Source organism: Anolis sagrei, chromosome 4 (genome assembly GCF_037176765.1).
Source record: "Anolis sagrei isolate rAnoSag1 chromosome 4, rAnoSag1.mat, whole genome shotgun sequence".
Lineage (NCBI taxonomy): Eukaryota > Metazoa > Chordata > Lepidosauria > Squamata > Dactyloidae > Anolis > Anolis sagrei.
This window is the reverse complement of record NC_090024.1, coordinates 205,714,895-205,737,567: the sequence shown is the minus strand read 5'-3', so window position 1 is coordinate 205,737,567 and position 22,673 is coordinate 205,714,895. Positions and strand designations below refer to the sequence as shown.

At 38.7% G+C, this 22,673-nt stretch overlaps 1 protein-coding gene across 2 annotated transcripts; it reads left to right on the top strand.

Annotated features, from left to right (window-relative positions):
* The first annotated feature begins 16 nt into the window (after positions 1 to 16).
* DRAM2 (DNA damage regulated autophagy modulator 2) lies at positions 17 to 21,936 on the top strand. Of its 2 annotated transcripts, XM_060772482.2 has the most exons (9): positions 17 to 150; positions 5,305 to 5,360; positions 8,788 to 8,930; positions 9,253 to 9,320; positions 10,527 to 10,666; positions 14,834 to 15,011; positions 16,177 to 16,253; positions 19,165 to 19,257; positions 21,402 to 21,936. In XM_060772482.2, exons 3-9 carry the CDS (start codon positions 8,800 to 8,802, stop codon positions 21,498 to 21,500), a joined length of 786 nt encoding a protein of 261 aa, XP_060628465.1. In that variant the 5' UTR covers positions 17 to 150; positions 5,305 to 5,360; positions 8,788 to 8,799; the 3' UTR covers positions 21,501 to 21,936. The 2 variants fall into 2 exon arrangements, with proteins under 2 accessions (XP_060628465.1, XP_060628466.1); XM_060772483.2 differs by lacking the exon at positions 5,305 to 5,360.
* The last annotated feature ends 737 nt before the right edge of the window (positions 21,937 to 22,673 follow it).

Below are 22,673 nucleotides of genomic sequence, written 5' to 3'. Positions count from 1 at the left end.
GGGGCGCGCCTGCCTGATTTGCTTTGCTTTGCTTGGTGGCGGTTCACCTTCGCGGGCCCTTCCCGCCTCCTTTGCCGCCCTCCTTCCCTCCCTCCTCCTCCTCCTCCTTCTCTGAAGGGGTGGCGGCCGAGGCTGGAGCGACACGGAACGGTAAATCACACCTCGTCCTCCCTTCCCCTTGCCCGGCAGAGAGGATCAAATGTCCGCCTGTGCTTTCCTCTCAGGACAGGGCAGGACAGGAGGAGGGTCAGATGAGGCCCTGAGGGAGGGAAGGAGGGAGGGAGGGGTCTTCTGTCCTTTCAGGGCCTGGAAGTGAACCAAGCAAACCCTCACCCAGGGCCCTAGACAGAAAAAAATTCGGGGTGAGGAGTGGGGGGAAGGAGGGTTGAAACTTTGTTTCTAGTGAATCATGAAGAGTAGTTCCACAACACAAAATAAATTTAAATAATATGGTTCATTGCATATATCAGTGTTTCTCAACCCCTGTGGCCAGGCCTGTAGCGAGGAGGTGGTTTTAGGGGTTCAACCCCCTCCCCCGAAATGTTTCAGATTTTTTTTTAAAAAAAACCTTGTTTACTCATGATTTTTAACTGGTTAACCCAATCCCCATGCTGCTAAGTCTATGAGATGAAAAAAATTAAGAGTCCCTCCAGAACTGTAAGCACTCTCTCAAGCAAATATTGACAATTTATTCACACTGTCATTACTTGCAGCAATAGCCAATGTAGCGAAGCTACCAAGTTGGCGGGGGGGGGGGGTGTTGAATGCTCTCATTAAGGAGGCCAGACTTGGTGGAAGTGGTTGACAGGGGTGGAGTTGCAGGCTATGGAAGGCTGCTCTGCCCCCTACTGTGCTCTTTGCTTCAGCGTGAGTTAGGAGGCAGGTTTCAACCTCCCCCCCCCCCGAAATTTTCAACCCTCCCCAAAATTTTCAACCCTCCCCCCGAAATTGTCAAACCTCCCCCCCCCCGAAATTTTCAACCCTCCCCGAAATTTTTTTCTGGCTATGGTCCTGCCTGTGGGAGTCACAAGGGGGTGTCAGAGGGGTCGCCAAAGACCATCAGAAAACATAGTATTTTCTATTGGTGATGGGGGTGCTGTGTGGGAAGTTTGGTCCAATTCTATCATTGGTGGGGTTCAGAATTATTTATTTATTTACTTACTTTATTTGTATACCGCTGTTCTCAGCCCTTAGGCGACTCACAGCGGTTAACAACAAGAACAGCAAAAATTCAATGCTACAATAACACGGTATAAAAACAGTTAACATCATAACTCCTTATACAATAATATACAATTAACAACAATAGCCATTCACTAGCGTCTCATCACTAAAAACATGATCCAGATCCGTCATCCATTGTTCCATTCCTATGTTCATTAGAATGCTATTTCATTGTGGGTGAACTATAAATCCCAACAACTACAACTCCCAAATGGCAAGGTCTATTTTCCCCAAACTCCACCAGTGTTCACATTTAGGCATATTGCGTGTTGGTGCCAAGTTTGGTCCAGATCCACCATTGTTTGAGTCCACAGTGTTCTCTGGGTGTAGGTGAACTACAACTCCGAAAACTCAAGGTCAGTGTCCACCAGGCCCTCCCGGTATTTTCTCTTGGTCATGGGAATTCTGTGTGCCAAGTTTGATTCAATTCCATCACTGGTGGAGTTCAGAAGGCTCTTTGATTTTAGGTGAACTATAAATCCCAGCAACTCCAACATTCCCAAATGACAAAATCAATCATTCCCATCCCACCAGTATTCAAATTTGGGCATATCAGGTATTTGGGATTTGAAAATACATCTTGCATATCAGATATTTACATTACGATTCATAACGGTAGCAAAATTACAGTTATGAAGTAGCAACGAAAATAATGTTACGGTGGGGGTCACCACCACATGAGGAACTGTTTTAAGGGGTCGTGGCATTAAGAAGGTTGAGAACCACTACGCTCTGTGCATAATGAGTACCTTAAAAACAAAAGAACCAATGAATGAAATCACACCAAATTTGGCAGTAAAATGTCTCACACAGAGTGACCATCACTCAAAAAAATATGATTTTGTCATTTGGGAGTTGTAGTTGCTGGGATTTATAGTTCACCTACAATCAAAAGAACATTCTGAACTCCATCAAAGATGGAATTGAACCAAACTTTGCACACAGGACTCCCATGACCAATAGAAAATACTGGAAGAGTTTGGTGGGCATTGTCCCTGACTTTGGGAGTTGTAGTTCACCTACATCCAGAGAGCACTGTGGACTCAAGCAATGATGGATCTGGACCAAACTTGGCACAAGCACTCAGTACGCCCAAATATGAAAACTGATGGAGTTTGGGAGAAATAGACCTTGACATTTGGGAGTTGTAGTCACTAGGATTCACAGTTCACCTACAATCAAAGAGCATTCTGAACCCCATGAATGACAGAATCTGGGCAAACTTCCCACACAGAACCCCCATGACCAACAGAAAATACTTAAGGCCATCCAATCCAACTTCCTTCATCAGGGCAAGAAAACGTAATCAAAGTCCTCCTGACGAAGAGCCATCCAGCCATAGATATAAATAGATAGATTCACACACAGAGAGATATAGTATCATAGATTTGAAAGGGACCCTTAAAGAAGGACAATGATATGTTGCATGTTCCAGGGTGGGGAAACCAGACACTCTCCACATCAACACTGACAAAGAAACAGAAAGAAAAACTGTTTTTACCAACAAGCAGAAAGAAATTACATATATTAGAAATCAACACTTTCTCATTACTTTAGTTTCCAGATCAACAGACTGGGCCACAGCAATGCGTGGCAGGGGACAGCTAGTATTTTTATATAAATGTAATCAACTCAGTTTTCTATTTTAGTTACAAAGTTTCAAGTCTTTAAATAACTGAAAATAACTATTCATTGATAATTACAAAAAAAATACCACAATGTCTGTTGGAAACACTTGAAAACTGTGTCAATACATGGGTTGTAGGCTTTTCAACCTCACAACCTCTGAGGATGCCTGCCATAAGGTTGAAACTTCCTTTCTTGCGAATCATGAAGAGTAGTTCCATAACACAAAATAAATTTAAATAGTATGGTTCATTCTATATTTTGATATAGACATAATCAAATCAAAGGAGCCCCCAGTAGCTCAGTGGGTTAAACCACTGAGCTGCTGAACTTGCTGATCAAAAGGTCGCAGGTCGAATCTGGGGAGCAGGGTGAACTCCCACTGTTAGCCCCAGCTTCTGCCAACCTAGCAGTTTGAAAACATGCAAATGCAAGTAGATCAATAGGTACCGCTCCAGTGGGAAGGTAATGGTGCGCCATGCAGTCATGCTGGCCCTTGACCTTGGAGGTGTCTACGGCCAAAGCTCACTCTTCTGCTTAGAAATAGAGATGATTACCACCTCCCATAGTTGGACATGACTGGACTTAATGTCAAGGGAAAACTTTTGTCCTACCTAATCAAATCAGTTTTCTATTTTAGTTACAATGTTTCAAGTCTTAAAATAACTGAAAATAACTGTTAATTGGTAATTGATAGTTAACAAAAGAATACCACAACATCTGTTGGAAACACTTGAAAACTGTATCAATACACTTTGACAGAAACCAGGCTCCATCGATAAACTTCAGTGCAAGTCCAGTCAGTCTTTCTGGCCCCATTGTGCTTATTAAGTATGTTTTCAAATGTTTAAGAGTTGAAAACGACCTATATATAGGCATAGCAATGGGAACCCTACTATCTGGAATAGGGGAGGTGGGCAGCAAGGAGGGAAAGGCCTAATATCCCCATTAGGAACCTGCCTCCTACCTCATGCTGAAGCAAAGAGCACTGCAGGGGGACAGAGCAGCCTTAAATAGCCTGCAGCTCCTCCCCTGTCAACCGCCCCTAACAGGTCTGGTCTCCTTCATGAGGGCCTTCAAATCCCCCACCCATGCTTTAGACTTTGCCTGCCAGATATGGGTGGGCCTACTTGGTTGCTATTTTTCCATTATATTTGCTATTGCTGCAAGTAATGACAATGTGACTAAATTGTCAAATTTTGCTTGAGATAGTGCTTACAGTTCTGGAGAGACTTGTTTAATTTTTGCTTCTCATAGACTTAGCGTGGGGATTTGGTTAACCACTTAAAATTCATGAGTAAGCCAGAGTTTTTTTAACCTGAAAAATTGGAAGGGGGGGTTGAACCCCTAACCCCCCCTCCCCTTTGGCTACAGCCCTGCCATCACCCCCCCCCCCTTTTCTATGTCTTGAGGCAAGCATTCTAAAAGGAAAACGTGGTGGTCTCTGATAGAGAAATTGCATTCCCGCTTTTGATCAGTATGTGTTTATGTTTATTGGCCACAATGGAAGCTTTTGTCCCTCTGAATTTCCCTCTCAAGGCTGAGATCAGATGACTATTGCCTTGAAAGCTGCTCTGTTACAAACAAATACGCAAAGTTCTGTCCTCTGTGCTTCAGCGCCGTCTCATCTTAAAGCTGATTTTATTTTCCATTCTTAAACTCCTCTCTGAAACAAAGCATTTAATGTCTTGTTTTGGTTGTTGGGCCTGTGAGCAAATTGGTCTCTCTTTTGTGGAACTCATGGATCTTGCAAAGGCAAAATGTCCTATTAGCCAGAAAAAGTTTAAATAACAGGTTTTGATTTTGAACAAATGGTTGGAATTTTTATTGGAACACCTCAGCAAGCGAGAGTCCAAAAGTGTCAGGCTCAAACCCAGAGCCTCAATCAATGGCTGATACCAGATGGGAGACTCCCTCCTGGGCACACAGAAGACTGGGCGACTTGGAAGGCACTGAACAGACTGCGCTCTGGCACTACGAGATGCAGAGCCAATCTTTAAAAATGGGGCTACAAAGTGGAATCCACGACATGCGAGTGTGGAGAAGAGCAAACCACAGACCACCTGCTGCAATGCAGCCTGAGCCCTGCCACATGCACAATGGAGGACCTTCTTGCGGCAACACCAGAGGCACTCCAAGTGGCCAGATACTGGTCAAAGGACATTTAATCAACTACCAAGTTTGCAAAATTTGTGTTTTTTTAATCTGTTTGTTTGTTTTGTTCTGTTAGAAATGTAATACAATGGTCTGGTTGTTGATGACACGATAAAATTTTTGAAAGACTCTGTGGTCAGCCCTTCACTTTTGCGGGAATTAGGGACAGAACTCCAGTGAAAGTAGAAGAAAGCATAAATATCTCTTGGCATCCACATCGTATTTAACTCACCCACACATACAAAACTATTGTTTATTTGTTATTTGCTTCATTTATACCCTTCCTTTCTCACTCCTTAGGAGGACTCAAGGCGCTTACAACACTCAAGGCGACTTACAACTACCTGTGTTCTCAGGTCAGCTGTCGGTTTCTATATTTTTATGGATTTAATATCAGGCCCCCTAGTGGTGCCGTGGGTTAAACTGCTGAGCTGCTGAACTTGCTGACGGAAAGGTTGGCGGTTCGAATCCGGGGAGTGAGGTGAGCTCCCACTGTTAGCCCCAGCTTCTGCCAACCTAGCAGTTCAAAAACATGCAAGTGTGAGTAGATCCCGCTTCAGTGGGAAGGTAACGGCACTTCATGCAGTCCTGCCAGCCACATGACCTTGGAGGTGTCTGGACAACGCTGGCTCTTCGGCTTAGAAATGGAGATGAGCACCACCCCCCAGAGTTGGACATGACTAGGCCTAATGTCAGGGGAAACCTTTACCTTTACTTATGGATTTCATCTGAATTTTTAAAATACTATTGATGTTTAATGCTGTTTTAATATTTCTATATTTTAAATTGCATGCTGATGTTTTTATGGTAAACTGAGATAAAGTGGGGTGTAAATAAATAAATTTAAAAAAATGTTTTCTCACCTTTCATTCAAAGGGGGCAGCACATGACCTATCCCCATGTGTTACCTTTCTTCTCACATAGGCAAGTGAGTGTGCAATCGAACTAACATGCATGCACCCTCCTCCCTTGTGTTCCCATCTGCCTAGCAAGTGTGCATGAGGGAAACCATGAAAGTGTCCTTTCCCTCTGTAACCCCACTTTAAGTTCAGACTTAAAGGAGGAGACAGATTGCCTGGAATCTGCAGCACCTGTTAACAATGGCCCTCATTGACTCCAGGGATTCATGTTGAGGGAAGCCCTTCTCCCCAGCAATTACATAACAGACATTGAAGACCCATTACTGTTGTTCATTGAGTGAGAAAGAGAGATTGCTCCGTGCCCCACAGTTGTGAAGAGGGGGACACTCGCGTATTGAAATAACTGACTATAAATTTCTCTAGCGTTATTTTCAACTCCACTTGGTGATTGGCAATAGTTTTCAGTGTTCATATTTTCCTGACCTGGGACTGGCAATGGTTTATGATAGTTTTTCTTCTTGCTGGTTGTATTACCTGGACTATTGGCTTATTGGGCAACATATGGAGCAACTGGCAAACACTCTATGGCTTTTCCCTTTATCCTGCTGGATATCCTGTGACTGACCTGGGCTGCCCCCCTTGACAGTTCTTACATTCCCATCGTCTTAATGAATTGCTGACTGGAACATAGGACATTGTTCACCTGAACGAGCAAGTGCATGAGGGGACACACACATGTGCATGCACTGCCTCCACTTCGTGCTCTTTTATCCTACCCCCTTGCTTAGCCAGTAAATTTTATCAAAGCATTTATCAAAGCATGGCTGGTTAGTCATTTCTGAGTTTAAAGCAATCAAGTTCACAATCAATACAATATTTTTGTCTTTCTGCCTAATTTAAAATTGTGTCCTGTGTTTTCATCTCTGCCCTGTGTATTTAATATGTATTTTACAGAAATATGTTTTAATATTAATCTTTTCTAGAACTACATTTTAATATATGTGTTTATAGAGGATTTGCAATGTTTGTGTTTTAATTGTGCTGTGACTCACCTTGAGGAAAGGCAGGTAAAAATAAAATTATTACTATTATTATTATTTATTTATTTATTTATTACTTGCACTTATTAACCGCCGCTCTCAGCCCTAGGGCGACTCGTGGCGGTGTACAAAAACATAGAAAGGACAGTTTACAGTAGGTCAAAACAGCACAACAACATTCTACTACTACATAACAACTACTTATACTAAAAATCCGCTTCGTCTTATCAAGAGGTCATAATCAATCTCATAGTCATAGTCCATTCCGGTCATCATTCCAATAACATAGCACTCAATTGAAGGCCATCTCGAAAAGCCATGTTTTCAGGCCCTTACGAAAGGCCATGAGGGAGGGCGCCTGTCTAACTTCAGCAGGGAGGGAGTTCCACAGCCGGGGGGCCACCACCGAGAAGGCCCGCTCTCTCGTCCCCGCCAGGCGTGCCTGTGAGGCAGGCGGGACCGAGAGAAGGGCCTCCCCAGATGATCTCAAGGTCCTTGTGGGCTCATAGGCCGAGATGTTGTTGTTACTACTACTACTACTACTACTACTACAGGCACACAACAGTGATACTATAAACTATAAGATAATGAAAACAGAGGAAAATAATAATAAATATATATATATAAAATTAGAATGGAATACGGAAACTGAACAGATTAAAGAGTGCATGATCAAAGGGGCCAAAAATATAGGAAGAACAATACAAATGGAGGAGTGGGAAGAAATATGGAACAGAAAACTAAAATATACGTATGCATATGATTGAAAAATGAATTGGCTAAAGATGATGCACAGATGGTATATAACACCGCTTAAGATAGGGAAATGTTATAAAGATGTAAACACAAAATGTTGGAAATATGGGAAACAAGAAGGGACATTTTACCACACGTGGTTATGTAAAGAAGCTAGAGAATATTGGAAAAATATACATGAAAAGACGCAAAAAATATTAAATATAAATTTCCAGATGAAACCAGAAACATACCTGCTTGGATTGATAGATCAGAAACTAGAAAAAAAACCAGAAAAAAATCTTGAACGTCATAATAACAGCTGTGATGATTGTCTACACCAAAGTTTGGAGACAAAATGAAATCCCCACAATAGAACAGTGGTTGATTAAAATATTTATACATAAAAAACATGGACACATTGACATATTTAATGTCAAAGCATCAAAGAGAAGTTCAAAAAGAAACAGATACATGAACATATGATAAAAGAAAACAAGAAGTAAATGATACAATAAGAAGATAGAAGGAATGAAAAAACTCCCCCAGAGGCAGAATGAAAAGGAGGGGGGAAATAGTGCAAAGAAGGAAGAAAAAAGAATGGAAAGAAAAACCTCATCGATGAAGACCAGAAGTGAAAAAACACAATAAAGATTATGCTAATAAAAACGGATACTATAAACATAGTGATAATTTTTGCACATCCTTTCAGAAGTCAGAAAAACAACATTCCGTACAGCTGTATAAAATCCACATTGAACTGGATTATAAGGCAGTGTGGACTTAGATAATTCAGTTCAAAGCAGATATTGTGGATTATCTGCCTTCTGGGTTATATGGCTATGTGGAAGGACCCTGAATACTGCCCACTCCTCTTCTCCACTTCCAATCTCTCAGGGAGTGGCATCTGTTTGCTTGCAGTTTATTGGACTTCTGTTTTGTAGTAACTTTCCATTTCCTCAGCTGAGCTGGCATGGCAAAAACAAATGTGAAACTGAATTCAATATTTCTGGACAGAGTCCTGATTCAATGGAAAATGTTGTCTTTGCATGTTCACAGGGCAAGAGTCACAGCTCATTAAAACAATTGTTTCTTTCAAGGCAAGTAGAGGAGGGAGACTACTCATTTTATCACCTTATTCTTCACAGCACTTGAACCAGATGTGGTGGTTTCAGCAAGGCCTGAGTATTTTACCTTCGGCCCTCGTCATTTGGTCATCTGCTTCCTTTCTGTTTTCCTACATTACTGCAGTTTTGTTACATCATGTTGACCCTTTGGTGCCTTACATCAGGTCAGTAAACTTTGTACAATTGTACTTTTACCTGTACCATTCAATAAGGAAAGCTTTCCCCCACTCTCCCAACCTCCTTTGTGACAAACTGTTTTCCTTTTTTTAAAAAGCTATGCAGATGCATGTAGAAAGCTGTGGTATGTGTCATGGATAATCCAGTTCAAAGCAGATAATCTGGATTTTATATGGTAGTTTAGAAGAGGCCATAGTGTGCCATTATTAAGTAGAACCCCAAGCATTTTTTTCAAACAGTTTTTGGTTAGTTTTTAAAAGGTTATTTGCATAATAAAAAACAGAATATTATATGTTACATTTCTTTCAGTGATGCAGGGACAACACCTCCTGAAAGATGTTTGTTTGGTATAATGTTAAACATTGCTGCTGTTTTGGGTAAGTACAAATGGAGTTAGAATGCTTGGCTTTTGGAAGTGGTGCTCCAAAGTGGAATGGTGCTCCAAAGGGGAATAATTATGTAGTAATGGGGATAGAAATAATTATTGAGATAGCTTTGTGATGTGGAATGACACACTGATAGAACAAAGGCAAGGAGACCATTTGTATATCTTAGGAATGGGAAATACAGATAGTAGTGTGATCATAAAATGTTATTTATTTAATATATAAGCATGGCAAGCTTGCCTGTATTAGAGTTGATTGTAGAAAGAAAGACCCCTTCAAAACTGCCATATAATCCAGATTATCAAAGCAGATAATCCAGATATCTGCTTTGAACTGGATTATATGAGTCTACATTGTCATATAACCCAGTTCAAAGCAAATAATCTGGATTTGATATGGCAATGGTGAAGGGGCCAAAGTCTCTGAGGCTTTGTCAATACTGGACTTGCTATGGGTGGGGCTTGAGTATTATTCCAATACTGGTGGCAAGAGGCAGTAGGCATCATAGGCATCATACACTGCCCTATAATCCAGAGTATCAAAGCAGAAAATCCACACTATCTGCTTTGAACTAGATTATATGGCAGTGTAGAAGGAGCCTTAGTGGGTATGCAGCATGCCTCCTGGCATACACTGATCAGTCTTCTCATGCCTTGTCACCATTGTCTACCCCATAGCATCTGGCCACTTGAAGCAGTGCTTCTTTTTGGAATTGCTGTGATCTGTATTATAGAAAAACAGAATTGCTCTTGTGTCTGCATACTCAAGATTCCATCTATATACTTTTTGATTCAGCAGTGATTTCCAAGGAATAAATGATGGAAGGAAATAGATAGGAAGCAATTACAGAAAGCAATTTAAGGAACAAGACAGGGGGCAATTACAGGTAATTTCATCTTCTTGCCCCCAATGTTCAGTGGTGCTCCTTGTGTCATTCCAAAGGTCTTTTAACTATGCGGAGTCGATTTCTAGGTGGTATAGAAGCAGGGGATTTTCACTGATAGAAACTCTATTGGATCAAAGAACTTCCTGTCAAAGGTGGTATATCTGTTGCATACAATAATCAGTATTTCAGTCTATATTTCTTTTGTTGAGTTTTGCATACTTGATGTCTGTCTTTTTGCAACCATAACAATAATCTTTGATTTCTGACATCTAGCAATCCATTCTTACTGTTTTTATATTGTTTGTTCACAGGCATGGCTACCATGTATGTTCGATACAGACAAGTCAGAGCTTTGATTCCTGAAGATCACAAGCTCCTCAGGTTAAACAAAATTGGTGTTGTGTTAGGAATGGTTAGCTGCTTTGGGCTTTGCATCATTGCAAATTTCCAGGTTTGTGTTTCAGTCTTTAATTTAGGCAAATTATCAGGGTACTAATCATAAGCACATTATGGAATGTGAAAGGTGAGAAGCTAAAATCTGGCAAGCTAGACATAGTAAAAGAAGAAATGGAACGTATAAACATTGCAGTAGTGGGGCGAGTGAGTTAAAGAGAATATTTTGAGTCAGATCATTATGCAGTGTTTACCTCAGAAAAAAACCTCTTAATGAGAAATAGTATGGCCTTAATAGTAAGGAGATAGATAATGTGTTCCTTCTAGTATCCCACCAGAATCTACTCTCTTATATCTTCAATAGCAACCTTAGTTGGCATCATAAGTTCTAGAACAGTTCAAGATTTCTGAAGCCTACCTACACTATTTACAGTTAGCAAGAGAAAAGGAGGTTCTTCTACATTCTGCCCATATGGAACTGGCTGTACCTGTTATTACCATCAGACTCTTCAAATGCTTTCTAGATTCTTGGAAACGGGTTTGTTTGGTAGTGTGCATTTTAAGGAAAGTACCGCTAGCTGGTTTTATGCCATTTATGTCATTTACCAAAATGCTACATACCAAACATACATAAATAACATTTTATGGATCAGGGGTTTTCCACGTCTCCCAACAGATAGAATATATAAGTTATCAATGCCAGCTATCAGAAATAGTTCCAAGTTCATTCCACTACCTCAATTATCAGAAATCTTAAGCTAACATTTAAGCACATAAACTTCTTTTTTAAAATTGACACATGCTCCTAAGTAACACTTTGCATAATTAATCCTAGAGGCATGATATTTGGCGATCCTGATTTCTCATGTAATATTGATATTATTCATGATTCTATTTATACACTAGTTGACGTGAATGCAATGTTGCCTGGGTCTATACCATGGGGCCTCTGTTTCTATGGAATTTTACCTCACTACTTCACTACTTTTTTTTCTTTTCTTTAGTTAACATCAGAAAACTAATAGCAGTACCTTGGCCCTCTCTTGTTTTCCTACCTTTATTCTACCCACAGGAATCTCAACAGCAGAGCCTCAAAAAGAGCCTCATGTGTGTTCAAATCTTTCTAAAACCCTTTTGAGACATCATCCAGCCCCCTGCTCCATGCACATTCTCCTGCTCTTATAGTCCATCAAAATCTACTCTTTTGTAGCTTCAAACCATTATATATGGTCCTACTCTCTGGGTCAGCAGAAAACAGGCTGATCAGCTCCTCTCTTTGTCAGCCCTTGAGATATTTAAAGAGTGCAGTCATGCCATCCATTAATCTTCTCTTCACCAAGGGTAACATGCCCAGTTCCTCCATTTTTTCCTCATATGTTTTGTTCTCCCTATCTCTTATCATTGTATTTCTCTGAATCTATCTAGCTTGTCTATATCCATCATAAAGTGATGGGATGGGATAGCACAACATTTTCGATTGTGAGTATTTAAAAATTAAAAAGAAAAGAAACAATTCCTTCATAACACGAGGTTCCCAGAACTGATTGCAATGCTTCAGATGAGGCGTGACTGGTATAATATATAGTTTGACTATTACATTTACTAGACTTCTCATACTGGAGACTAAAATAGCACTTACCATGTTTACTGGATCATCACACTGCTGGCTTAAGTTCCAATTTACAATCACCATAAGGTCCTTTTTGCATGTAGTACTACTCAGCTATAAATCTCAGATCCTATACTTCTACATTTGGTTTTTGTGACCTAAATATAGAATTCTGTATTTGTCTCTATTGAATGTAATTTTATTAATTTCTGTCAATTTATCTAGTTTGTCAAGGGACTTTTGAATACTTTTCCTACTTTTCAGTGTACTAGCCACCCCTCTTAGTTTTGTGCAATCTGTAAAAGTGGTAAAGATGATTTTCACCCTAGAATCTAAGTCATTGGTAAAAATGTTGAGAAGTAATAGCCCTGGGAGAGAACTCCAAGGCATTCCACTGAAGACCTTTTTCCAGTTTGAAGGTGATGATGACTGTCTGAGCATAGTTCCAACCAATTATGGATACATATGACAGTGTTCCCATCTAAACCACATTTAATTGGTTTGCTAATCAAAACATTATGAGGGACCTTATTAAATGAGTTGCTGAAATCCAGATAAATGACATCAACAGCGTTCCTGGCATATTCTGAATTAACAATGTGAACAAAAATAGATATACGATTAGTTTGGCAGGATTTGCTCTTGACAAACTAATACTGACTGTTACTGACCACTGCATTATCATCAAGGTATTTGCAGACAGGGTCCTATATATTTTCTAATATTTGTGTGGTATTTAATTCAGGATGACTGGTCTGTACTTTCTTTTGAAGAGAGGGACAGTGTTTGACCTTCTCCTGTTCTCTGGCACCTAACCTGTTCCCCAAGTTTTTAAAAAAAAATATGATGGCAAGTGGTTTAGAGAGTACCTAAGCAAGTTCCTTCAGCACTCTGGAATGCAGTTCATCTGGCCCTGCAGATCTGAACTCATTTTGGTTCGGTACATGATTCCTGACTAACTCCCTATCAATCTTGCTTTACAATCCAGAACCCGGCAAAGGTCTCTGTTATTGCATGGAAGCATGCAGTTTTCTTTCTGGGAGAAAACTGAAGCAAAATAGGTATTGAATAGTTCTGTCTTTGTTGTGTCCTGTAAGCATTTTGCCACCCTTACTGAACAGTAACCCCAGGGTCTTCTTAGTCTTTCTCTTGCCTTTAATATATTTAGAAAAAAAAATCTTCCTTGCTGGCATAGCCAATCTCTGCTCAGTTTGCATACTTTTGCTTAGTCTGTACATGACACTGTAAATCTAACAAAAGGACCAATCCGGTGTCATGGTTAAAGTGTCATGCTCTTGGGTTGATCACCATCTCTCACCCTAACCAAAAACTTAGAGGGTCAATATGGGGCTAAGTCACCATCTTTTTCTCTCCAAAAGCATGTTATGCAGCCTTCTTGAACCTAAACAATTCTGTCTCTAATTTGTGCAGCCATTGAACTGTGCCTGATAGGGGCCTACGTGGAAATGGCACACATATCACTTGAGCAGGATACAGATGGTATTCCCTCATGACTGAAGAGAAAAAGAAAATATTTTGAGAAAATAAATCAAATATTGAGAGTTAAAATGGGGTGCAGATAGAATAAAGGCAGGTATCGCTCAGTTAATGAAGCGGTTCTGTTTCTCAGAACACATTTTAACAACAACAACAAAAAGTACCAGAGATACTTAGTATGAAAATGGGGATAGGTTATTACACTGCAAAAATAGATATGCTTCAGCAGCTTTTTAAATTCAAAACTAATAATAACAGTATGCACATGTGAAATGAATGACCCAGGTCACATAAGACTTACATAAGTAAACAAAACTGTTGTGGAGACCTCTTGAAATTTTTCTAAAATACTTCCAGGGATAACTCTTCAGTCTTCCACATTTCTTATGATTTCTATTTTAGTGGTCACATTTACAGGCCTATCTTTTTTTTTTTAACATTCTACAGCAGCTGATGAAGTGGTCTTCTCTCCTATTTCCTCACAGTTTTCCTGTTCCTATGTGTTCCGTAGGAGATTGTAGGACACTAGTTTACCTTGACTGTTAGGGAAAACAGGCACACATGATTATGGTAGGTTCAGTTAGAGTAGAATCCCATGGTTTCCCAGCTCAAACCTGATTGCACAGCACAATGCAATCATACTGCTGGAGCCCCAAATTGAATGCCTATATTTCTACAGTCCTCTTGCACCATCCTTCTAATGGTAATGCTAATAGGAAACTTCTACAGGGGAAATTAATAACTGGAAATTATTGTATTCTTTAGAATACAGAGTCATCATCTACTCACTCTTTGTCAGAATAAAATTAAATTGTGATAATCAAGTAGCTTTGGATTCTTTTGCTAGTTTGGAAAAGATCCTGTTTTAAACAGCATTCTTGAATCATCAAACTAGTATTAGAGGTGGTTGTACTGGTTGGATTATTTGGAGAGTTGTGACCCAAGAATTAATCTTTCCTTGATCTGTAGATAGACATGTCCACAGTGAAATCATGCCTTTTGCAAACATGGGCTCTGAAGGCTGTAATTTGCTAATGATTATCGAGCAGTTTAAATGCATAACAATTGCCGTCCTGTGTAATCATCCCTGACATCTGAATTTAGTTCTTTTTCTTGTAGAAAAGCACTATGTTTTCCATGCATGTCATTGGTGCCTGTATCACATTTGGAGTAGGAGCCATATACATCCTGATTCAGACAATTCTTTCGTATAAGATGCAACCAGGAATTCATGGGAAGGGCATCTTTTGGATCAGACTGGCAGTTTTGCTGTGGTGTGCCTTAAGTATAGGCAGTAGTATCCTTTCTGGTGAAACAATTAAACAGCTAATAGTACCTTTAACATGCATGGTCTATAATGAATGAAATAATGACAAAAAAGTAACTTTAAAGATTTAACAGGTGACATATATTTATGTAGGCTGCAGTCCACTTTATTAGATTATCTGACAAAGTGGACTGCAATCAAGGTGACTTCTTATTGGGTTGCAAGTCCTTCAAACTGGTTATGCTGGTATGGGCTGTTGGTTCTTGCATGCTAACAATACCTGCAAGATGGCGTGATCAGCCCTTTCCCCATCTATATATTGACACACAGCACAAAGGAGCAGAGTAAGGCAGATAGAAAATAAGAGACATGTCTTGCTTTTTGATGGGTTGGGCCTGAAATATCAATTGATTGTTCTGTACGGACTTGCATCACACACCTTTCTTTATAAGTTTGTTCAGTGAAGGCAAGGCTTAGTCTTTCATGCAAGTCTTGTTATCATCATCAAATGTAGAAATGCCAAGCAAATGTAAAATTAGCATAGTGTACATAAAAAATCATAAGCATTTTTGCAAGATGAAACAGTAAGGGAAATTCAGCTCAAAATCTACAGAGTTCAATGCACGCAAAGAAGAAAAAGCTAATACTGTATTCAAATGCGGGCAGAGGGATTGAGCCAAAACATGAGCTCTCAGCTGTATGATACTGTTGCCAAATGGTCAACAGTGATTTTGACATCCATTAGATTCAGATAATTCTTTGTGTGAGAAAAAAAGGCATTTTGACGTCTGCAGAATGAAGTCTGATTCCTTGCAGCTGTACATTTTCCTTTCTGGAGGGTCTCTTGCATCCCAAACCATTTTAGAGGGTAGGCTTTTTATGTGTGCGGTCAGGGTATGAGGTAGAGGGGATCATTTATGTTACCCAAGCAGACTTGCTTTTATATCTATTGTATGAAGACACAAAGTATTTTATGTCCAAGTGGGCATTCAGTGTGTTACTTGATAACTCAGCTTAGAGGACATGGACAAGCCAAAGATGACAAAATTATAATTAATGAATTATGCCTGCCAGACAGACTGTAATGCATGTAAATTACAGTCATGGAAGAAAGCAAACAGGTCAAGCAATAATACATGTAAAGTGGCGGCAGTGCTCTCCATGAATCTTTTGCATATTCCTTAACTTTTTACAGTGTTTATTTCTTCAATGGTTTTATACAAGTGGGGAATAAGTTTAATACAGAAGCAGCACTGGAACCCCCAAGAGAAGGTAAGTTTGAGTTTGGTTGAGTATTCAGCTCACTTTCCACAGATTAGTGGGGAGGGATGGAGAAGCTGCATCTCACAGATAATATGTGCCCCTTTTATTTTAAACCCAGGTGCTTCCTAGGAGGTTATTTTTTTAAATTGTGGTTGAGATTGTCATCAAAAGTTTGGTGACAAATTGCTAAATACATTTTAGTCAATGGGAAAATACCAAGCAATCCCTGCCACAGTCACTATCATATTCCCTAGTTGATATAATAATTATTATAAATAGGTTTTAATGGTTTTAGCTGTTTATTTTCAAATAATTAAATTCTAATTTAATGTTTCTAGTTTTTAAGTTTTATATTGTATATTGTATTGTTTTTAGCATTGTTTGCCACTTGGAGTTTCTTTTAAGAGAAAAAGCAGCATACTAATTATTATTATTATTATTATTAACATAAAAGCATATTAATTGAATATATTTAACTAATTTTATTTAGTGTGATTTTGTTTTTAATATACTAGGAAATATATCCTGAAAATTAAATCTGAGTAGATTTGGGTTGATTTCTTTTACAGCTAAGAAATAATAAAATTAATATGTAATGAAATAAAAATGCATTAATTCTGAACGGTGGGACATTTGATTTGTTAACATTAATGCAACTAAAAGTTTGAAAGTGAAAATGAATATTTCTTCTGTTATTAGATAGCCCTAGTAATGCCTTTGGCACAGAAAATGAAAATAAAATGTAAAAAAAATAATAAGGAAGTACAAACACATAAGCCTCAAGCTATTGGCCAACATGAGAAGTGGTCCTTGCTCCTCCTTCTGTTGCTCACCCTTGCTACAAAGAGATACTTCTGCATTTTGTAGAAAATGTGTCTGTTTATGATCTGTTGATAGTTAATCCCAGTATGTATTATATGCTACTACAATGTCGGCACTATACATCAGGATTACTCACTATTATATTAGTAGTCATTCCTGTAAATTAAGCTCATGAATGACCCATTCTTGGGTAGTTTTTGTTTTTAGCCTTGAGTTGTGATAGAGTAAGGAAAATACAAATATATATATAGAGAGATGATAGCACACATGAATATCTGATTACATGTTAAAGAATCAGAACAGTTTTAAATCATGTACATTTAGAAAGAAATCAGGGACAAAGGCCTTTAATTAAAAGCCAAGCTTTAAGATGGTGCCAAAATGAAGTCAGTATCTCAAAATCTTAGGGTAGGGGAAAGGAAGGCAACATCTCAGTATCTTATTCAAAAGAATGTGCTGTTTTCCTTCTGTAAAATCAGCTAAGTTGATGTTAAGTTGTGCCAGTTTGTGATGTTGTATCTAAAGGTACCCAACATATCTGTCTGAACCATTAGATTCTCTATAATAATAAAAGATATAAACAATGTTTTTTGAACATATACTATAAATTAACCCAATTGCTGTATTTGTTTTGATTGTCCTTGTTAGCCCATTTTTCTGTGCTGGTTGTACTGGTTATGTTCACTGTTCATACCAACAGCAAAAGAGGAGTGCTGCTATATTGGATCAAAAGCCAATTTAATTCATATGGCCGCTCCTACCATTAATCCGTCCACAAATAGGGCAGTGGTGCAACTGGTACTGTGCCGTTACGCCCAGACGCTTTAAAATAAAACTTTGACGTGCTGCTATCTATGTCTGGGCGAAACTGCTGGGGTCTTTCTTTAGGCAGATTGAGCTTTCTGGAATAACTGAGTCCACTTCAATTTTAAACAATAAACAGGACATTTATTAACAAAGTCCTTGTAGACTTGGCTCAGCTTATTAATGTTACCAAACAATCAATGAATAATAAATTGCATCTATATTAATAAACTCTATATTCAGTTAAACTCAATTACTCTATCTATCTCTATCTCTATCTCTATCTATCTATAATCTATAGGTCTCAGTTAAACTAAATTACTCAATCTATCTATCTATAACTAAATTAAACTCAATTACTCAATTGTTTTTGCAATGATATTTTCTGAGGTACCTGCCTGCCAACAGCACATCATGGATTCTTCCTAAAAACTGAAGGGGCAGGGAGAACTCCAAAATGGCTGCTGGGAACAGGGGCGGGCCCAAAGAGCCACTCTTTGGCCAATTATTGCAGAGGGCCAGAAAACTGGCTTTCCTGCCTCTGGCTGCTAACTTTTTAGGCCTTTGCAGAGGCTGCAGAGGCCTAGGCGAAAGGCAAGGGGCAACCAATTTAAGCAACCCAAAAAGACAATAAACCCAGTCTCCTGGGAGACGGAACAGGTACCTTTCACCTTTTCTGCAGCTGGTATGAAGAGACATTCTACAACTGATACAAAGATGTGATTCATAGCCATCCTAATTAGTACTCATTGATAGCTCTTGGTTCCATGAATTTTTCCTGTCACCTTTCAAAGCCAACAAGTTGGCCACCATTACTCTATCCTGTGGTAGTGATTTTAATTATGCTCTGTGTACAGCAATGCTTCCCTTTATCTGTCCTACATTTCCCTCCACTTATCTTCAGTTAAAGTTCCTGAGTCCTAATATTGTGGGAATATTGATTCCCAGAATTATTAAACATCTTGCAAGAGACAAGTGTCTAGTAAGACAAGGCTGCTTGGCCTCCTGTTTAAGTAGAATTTTGAAGGATTAAGGGAAGGACACATTTTATCTTTCTTTCCTCCAGTCCCTGCCAAGGCCTTTCTCTCTAATGTGCTGTTTAGCAGTATAGAGCTCTGATTTAGGGCTGGCTGCCAGCCCCGAATAAGAGGATTTTGTATTGCTTTTGGGAGCTGGGGTGGCACAGCCCAATAAATCCCTTTCTATGAGCATTGACCACCAGGCTTTGCTATTAGGAATGTTGTTCTACCAATGAAACGCACACTTTATACAAGTCCTGTTTTGTCTTCTACAGGGTTATGCCTTTCATTTAGCAAGCGCAGTCTCTGAGTGGTCTTTGGCTTTCTCTTTCATCAGCTTTTTCTTCACCTATATCCGTGACTTCCAGGTAAACCAATATTTCTTTGTTGAATATCTTGTAAGTTGAAGAATTCAGCTTAAAAATAATGAGTTAAAATAATAACATAAGAAGACATTAAGGAATCAGATGCAAACTGATAAAAGTGGACTGAGTCATGGTAGCTTCCTCTTTTCAGTTAGTCTCAAGGGTGGAGTCCTTTATGTGTTTTATAATAAAGAAGTAGACTGTTATGGCTACTTCTTTGATCTGATACCTGTAATTAGTTCATTTCCTCAATAGCGAAGATATGACATTACAGTTGTAATTAAGTGAGAAATAGTTTCATTCTCTTTGTGGTATAACTAGTTTCTTAATTGCTTTTTTTTTTTTTTGTTATGGGGATTTGCTGCACTAGACGGTAGAGGAAGATACTATGTGGTTCAAATGTTAATTCTTTCTGTGCTTGGGATCCTGAAGTGATTATGAGCTGAACAGGACGAAAGCACTTTCCATACCTAAGGCTAGTGACCTGTTGTTTTCAGATTACTTTTGGTAACCCCAAAAAAGAATTGTTTTAATTGAAGAAATGGGAAAGGGTTGCATTTACAAAAATTGGACTGCCAACAGCATCACAATTATAACAGTAATTTAAAATAACTTTTCATGATCTGATGGTTTGAAGATGGTGAATCACTGTGGAATTCCAGGAAATGGGACATAGATAACACCGTTATTACACTGTTGGAAGGTATCCCATGAGCCAATAACAATGGGATTTCCTTGGCTAATCACTTAAAACAAAAACCGTCTTGTTCTAAAATATTGTGGTATTTGTTGTGTACTGTTTTTTTGCTTCTAGAAATAGTCATGTAGACTGGATGGACAACTTGAATAATTGCTGTTTTGTATAAATAAATATAGATATGTATTTAATTGATGTACAGTATATTCTTCAAAATGGGACCAAGACAGCATTTTTTAATTAGGCAGAAAATATAGTGCTGGGCAACTGGGTACTTTGCTTGCCAAGCGGAAACTCTTCTCTATTGTCTTCTTATTTTCTGAGCTTCAGGAAGACAAGATAACACGTGTATGTTTTGTTGTATATTTATTACCAGTTGGGAGAGAAGAGTTTCCACTTGGCAGGCAAAGTACCCGATTGCCCAGCATTATCTTTTCTTTTAAATGATCTTTTAAACTTACGATGCTGTTTTAATTAATCTTTAACTGTGTTTTTATTATTGTTGCTGGCATCTAATGGTTGCCAGTTGTAAGTTGTCCTGAGTTCCCCTTCGGGGGTGAGAAAGATGGGATATAAATGTCTGAAATAAATAAATTCTTGCTAATTAAAAAGTGCAGATGTAAAGTCTTGGTCCCATTTTGAAGCATATACTGTACATCAATTAAATAAAGATCCATACAGAATACCTAGCTTAGGGCCCTTCCACACAGCCCTATATTCCAGAATATCAAGGCAGAAAATCCCACAATATTTTCTTCTAACTGGGTTATCTGAGTTTACACTGCCATATATTCCAGTTCAAAGCAGATCATGTGGGATTTTATTCAGCTGTGTAGAAGGGTCTTTAGTGGTACTCAAATGTTGTGGTCAGTGGACCAGTCCCAGTTTATGTGTTTTCCTGTAAGCTATGAATATAATATGGCACAAATTGGCACATTGGGAGAAAAATTGCCAACTACCACATCAGAACATCAGATAGCTTGAGAAGTGCTGTCCTAACATAGCTCACTTTTAGTAATAGAAAAATGCTGAAGTCAATTTACATTGATCACTGCAAAAATTCTTACTTTACAACCCCCAGTTTGGATTAGGATAGCAGTCGACAAGTTGTGCTCCTCAGAATCTGTTAAAGTGCAGTTTCCATCAACTCAGGACAGCAGTAAGAGATTTGCAGTCTAACACCTGAATACGTGATGCCTACTCCTGGATTAGGATTTTAGTAATGGTTTCTCACCTTTGTATTTGTAGTTCTTTAAAACTTGAATAAAATTCCTCCAGTTATATATGTGAAGTCAAAAAGGAATCCAGTAGCATTTGTAGCAACAGAATCATTCCTCAATTCTTCTCCTGTGAAACCGCATCACATGAGCCTCTTAATACAGGTGATCTATGTGGGACTGAGATAGCTAATAAGCCTCATTTTTCCTTTCCCCATTTCTTTCTACTACAGAAAATCTCTTTGCGTGTGGAAGCACTGCTGCATGGTCATAACCTGTATTATACACACCAGCAACTACTCACAGATGACCAAGGAATGCCTATCTCATAGGAAGAAAAGATGACAAGAGTATGAGTAGGATCCAAAGATATCCTTTAATAGGAGAAATACTTGTTTCAGTAGTTCTATTGCTTTTTAACTCAGGTATTCTGATACTTAATGTGTAACTAACAGACGACTGCCTTACAGCCATCAACATAGATTGTGTGCATTGCAAGATTAGTACTTGCAATGCACACAATCTATGTTGCAGGCAGTAAAAAATGTCCTTTTGGATAAGTTACTTTTTTATACTACAACTCACAGGCTGCCAGTCAGCATGACCACCTGGCATGGTTTCCCGAACTTTGGATTTTATATTAATGAAGAGATATGACTGAAATATGTAATTTATATAATCAATGCAATATGAAGTAACACTGGTAATAGCATCCTGCAACATTTCTTTATAATTTTTATAGACTGAATAATAAATGTGCAAATTAAAGTTTGCTTACAGAGGTCCATTTATTCTTCATACACTGGAAACATGGGAAAAATCCTAATTATATCCATATATTACGAGGTTATTAACACACAAGCACCTAGTGGTTTCTGTTAAGAATTCCACTGATTTCTGTAAATGGGGAAGAAACATTCCCTATGTATGGAAGGAAACAATATATTTGCAGCAACCACAATTACATTATACAAAGTTCTAAACACTGGTACTTAGTGGCTGTGGTAAGTCTGAAATATCCTGATTATTTTTGGAGCCACAAAACACTAGGAGGATTGAATTTTAAATGGTTTTGTTTGGACTTTGGACTAAAGAAATGATTTGTTATTGAGAAGAGTTAGAAAGAGGATGGAACATGTACAAACTAGGAACATTGCTGTTTCCTTTACACTGATGGAACAAGCCTGACAAAAACTGGAAAGTCATAGTACTTTAAAAGTGAGTACCTCTTAGTTTAAACAAGCAAGGCTCCCTCAAAAAGTACCATACAGTTAAAGAAGTTAAAGAATCTTCACAACTTCAGGTAGATAAGAAGGTCTGGGCATAGTCAATAAAATGTGTGGGGTGCATAGGAAAGTGCCTAAACAGGGAAGATTTATCTGCTTGGCAGTAGCAAGTTGAATAACCATGGAGAGAGGTCCAACATGTACTCAAATATCCACCAGGTCTCTAATTATTATTGACATATAATGAAATCCCTTTTCCTGCCCCCAGTTTTCGCTATA

What these genes read in the sequence shown, in the direction of transcription:
- DRAM2 (XM_060772483.2), top strand. Translation starts at nt 8,800, where the DNA reads ATGTGGTGGTTTCAGCAAGGCCTGAGTATTTTACCTTCGGCCCTCGTC. An exon ending in CCTTTGGTGCCTTACATCAG is followed by an intron (nt 8,931 to 9,252) that starts GTCAGTAAACTT and finishes CATTTCTTTCAG; the next exon opens with TGATGCAGGGACAACACCTC. An exon ending in ACTGGAACCCCCAAGAGAAG is followed by an intron (nt 16,254 to 19,164) that starts GTAAGTTTGAGT and finishes TGTCTTCTACAG; the next exon opens with GGTTATGCCTTTCATTTAGC.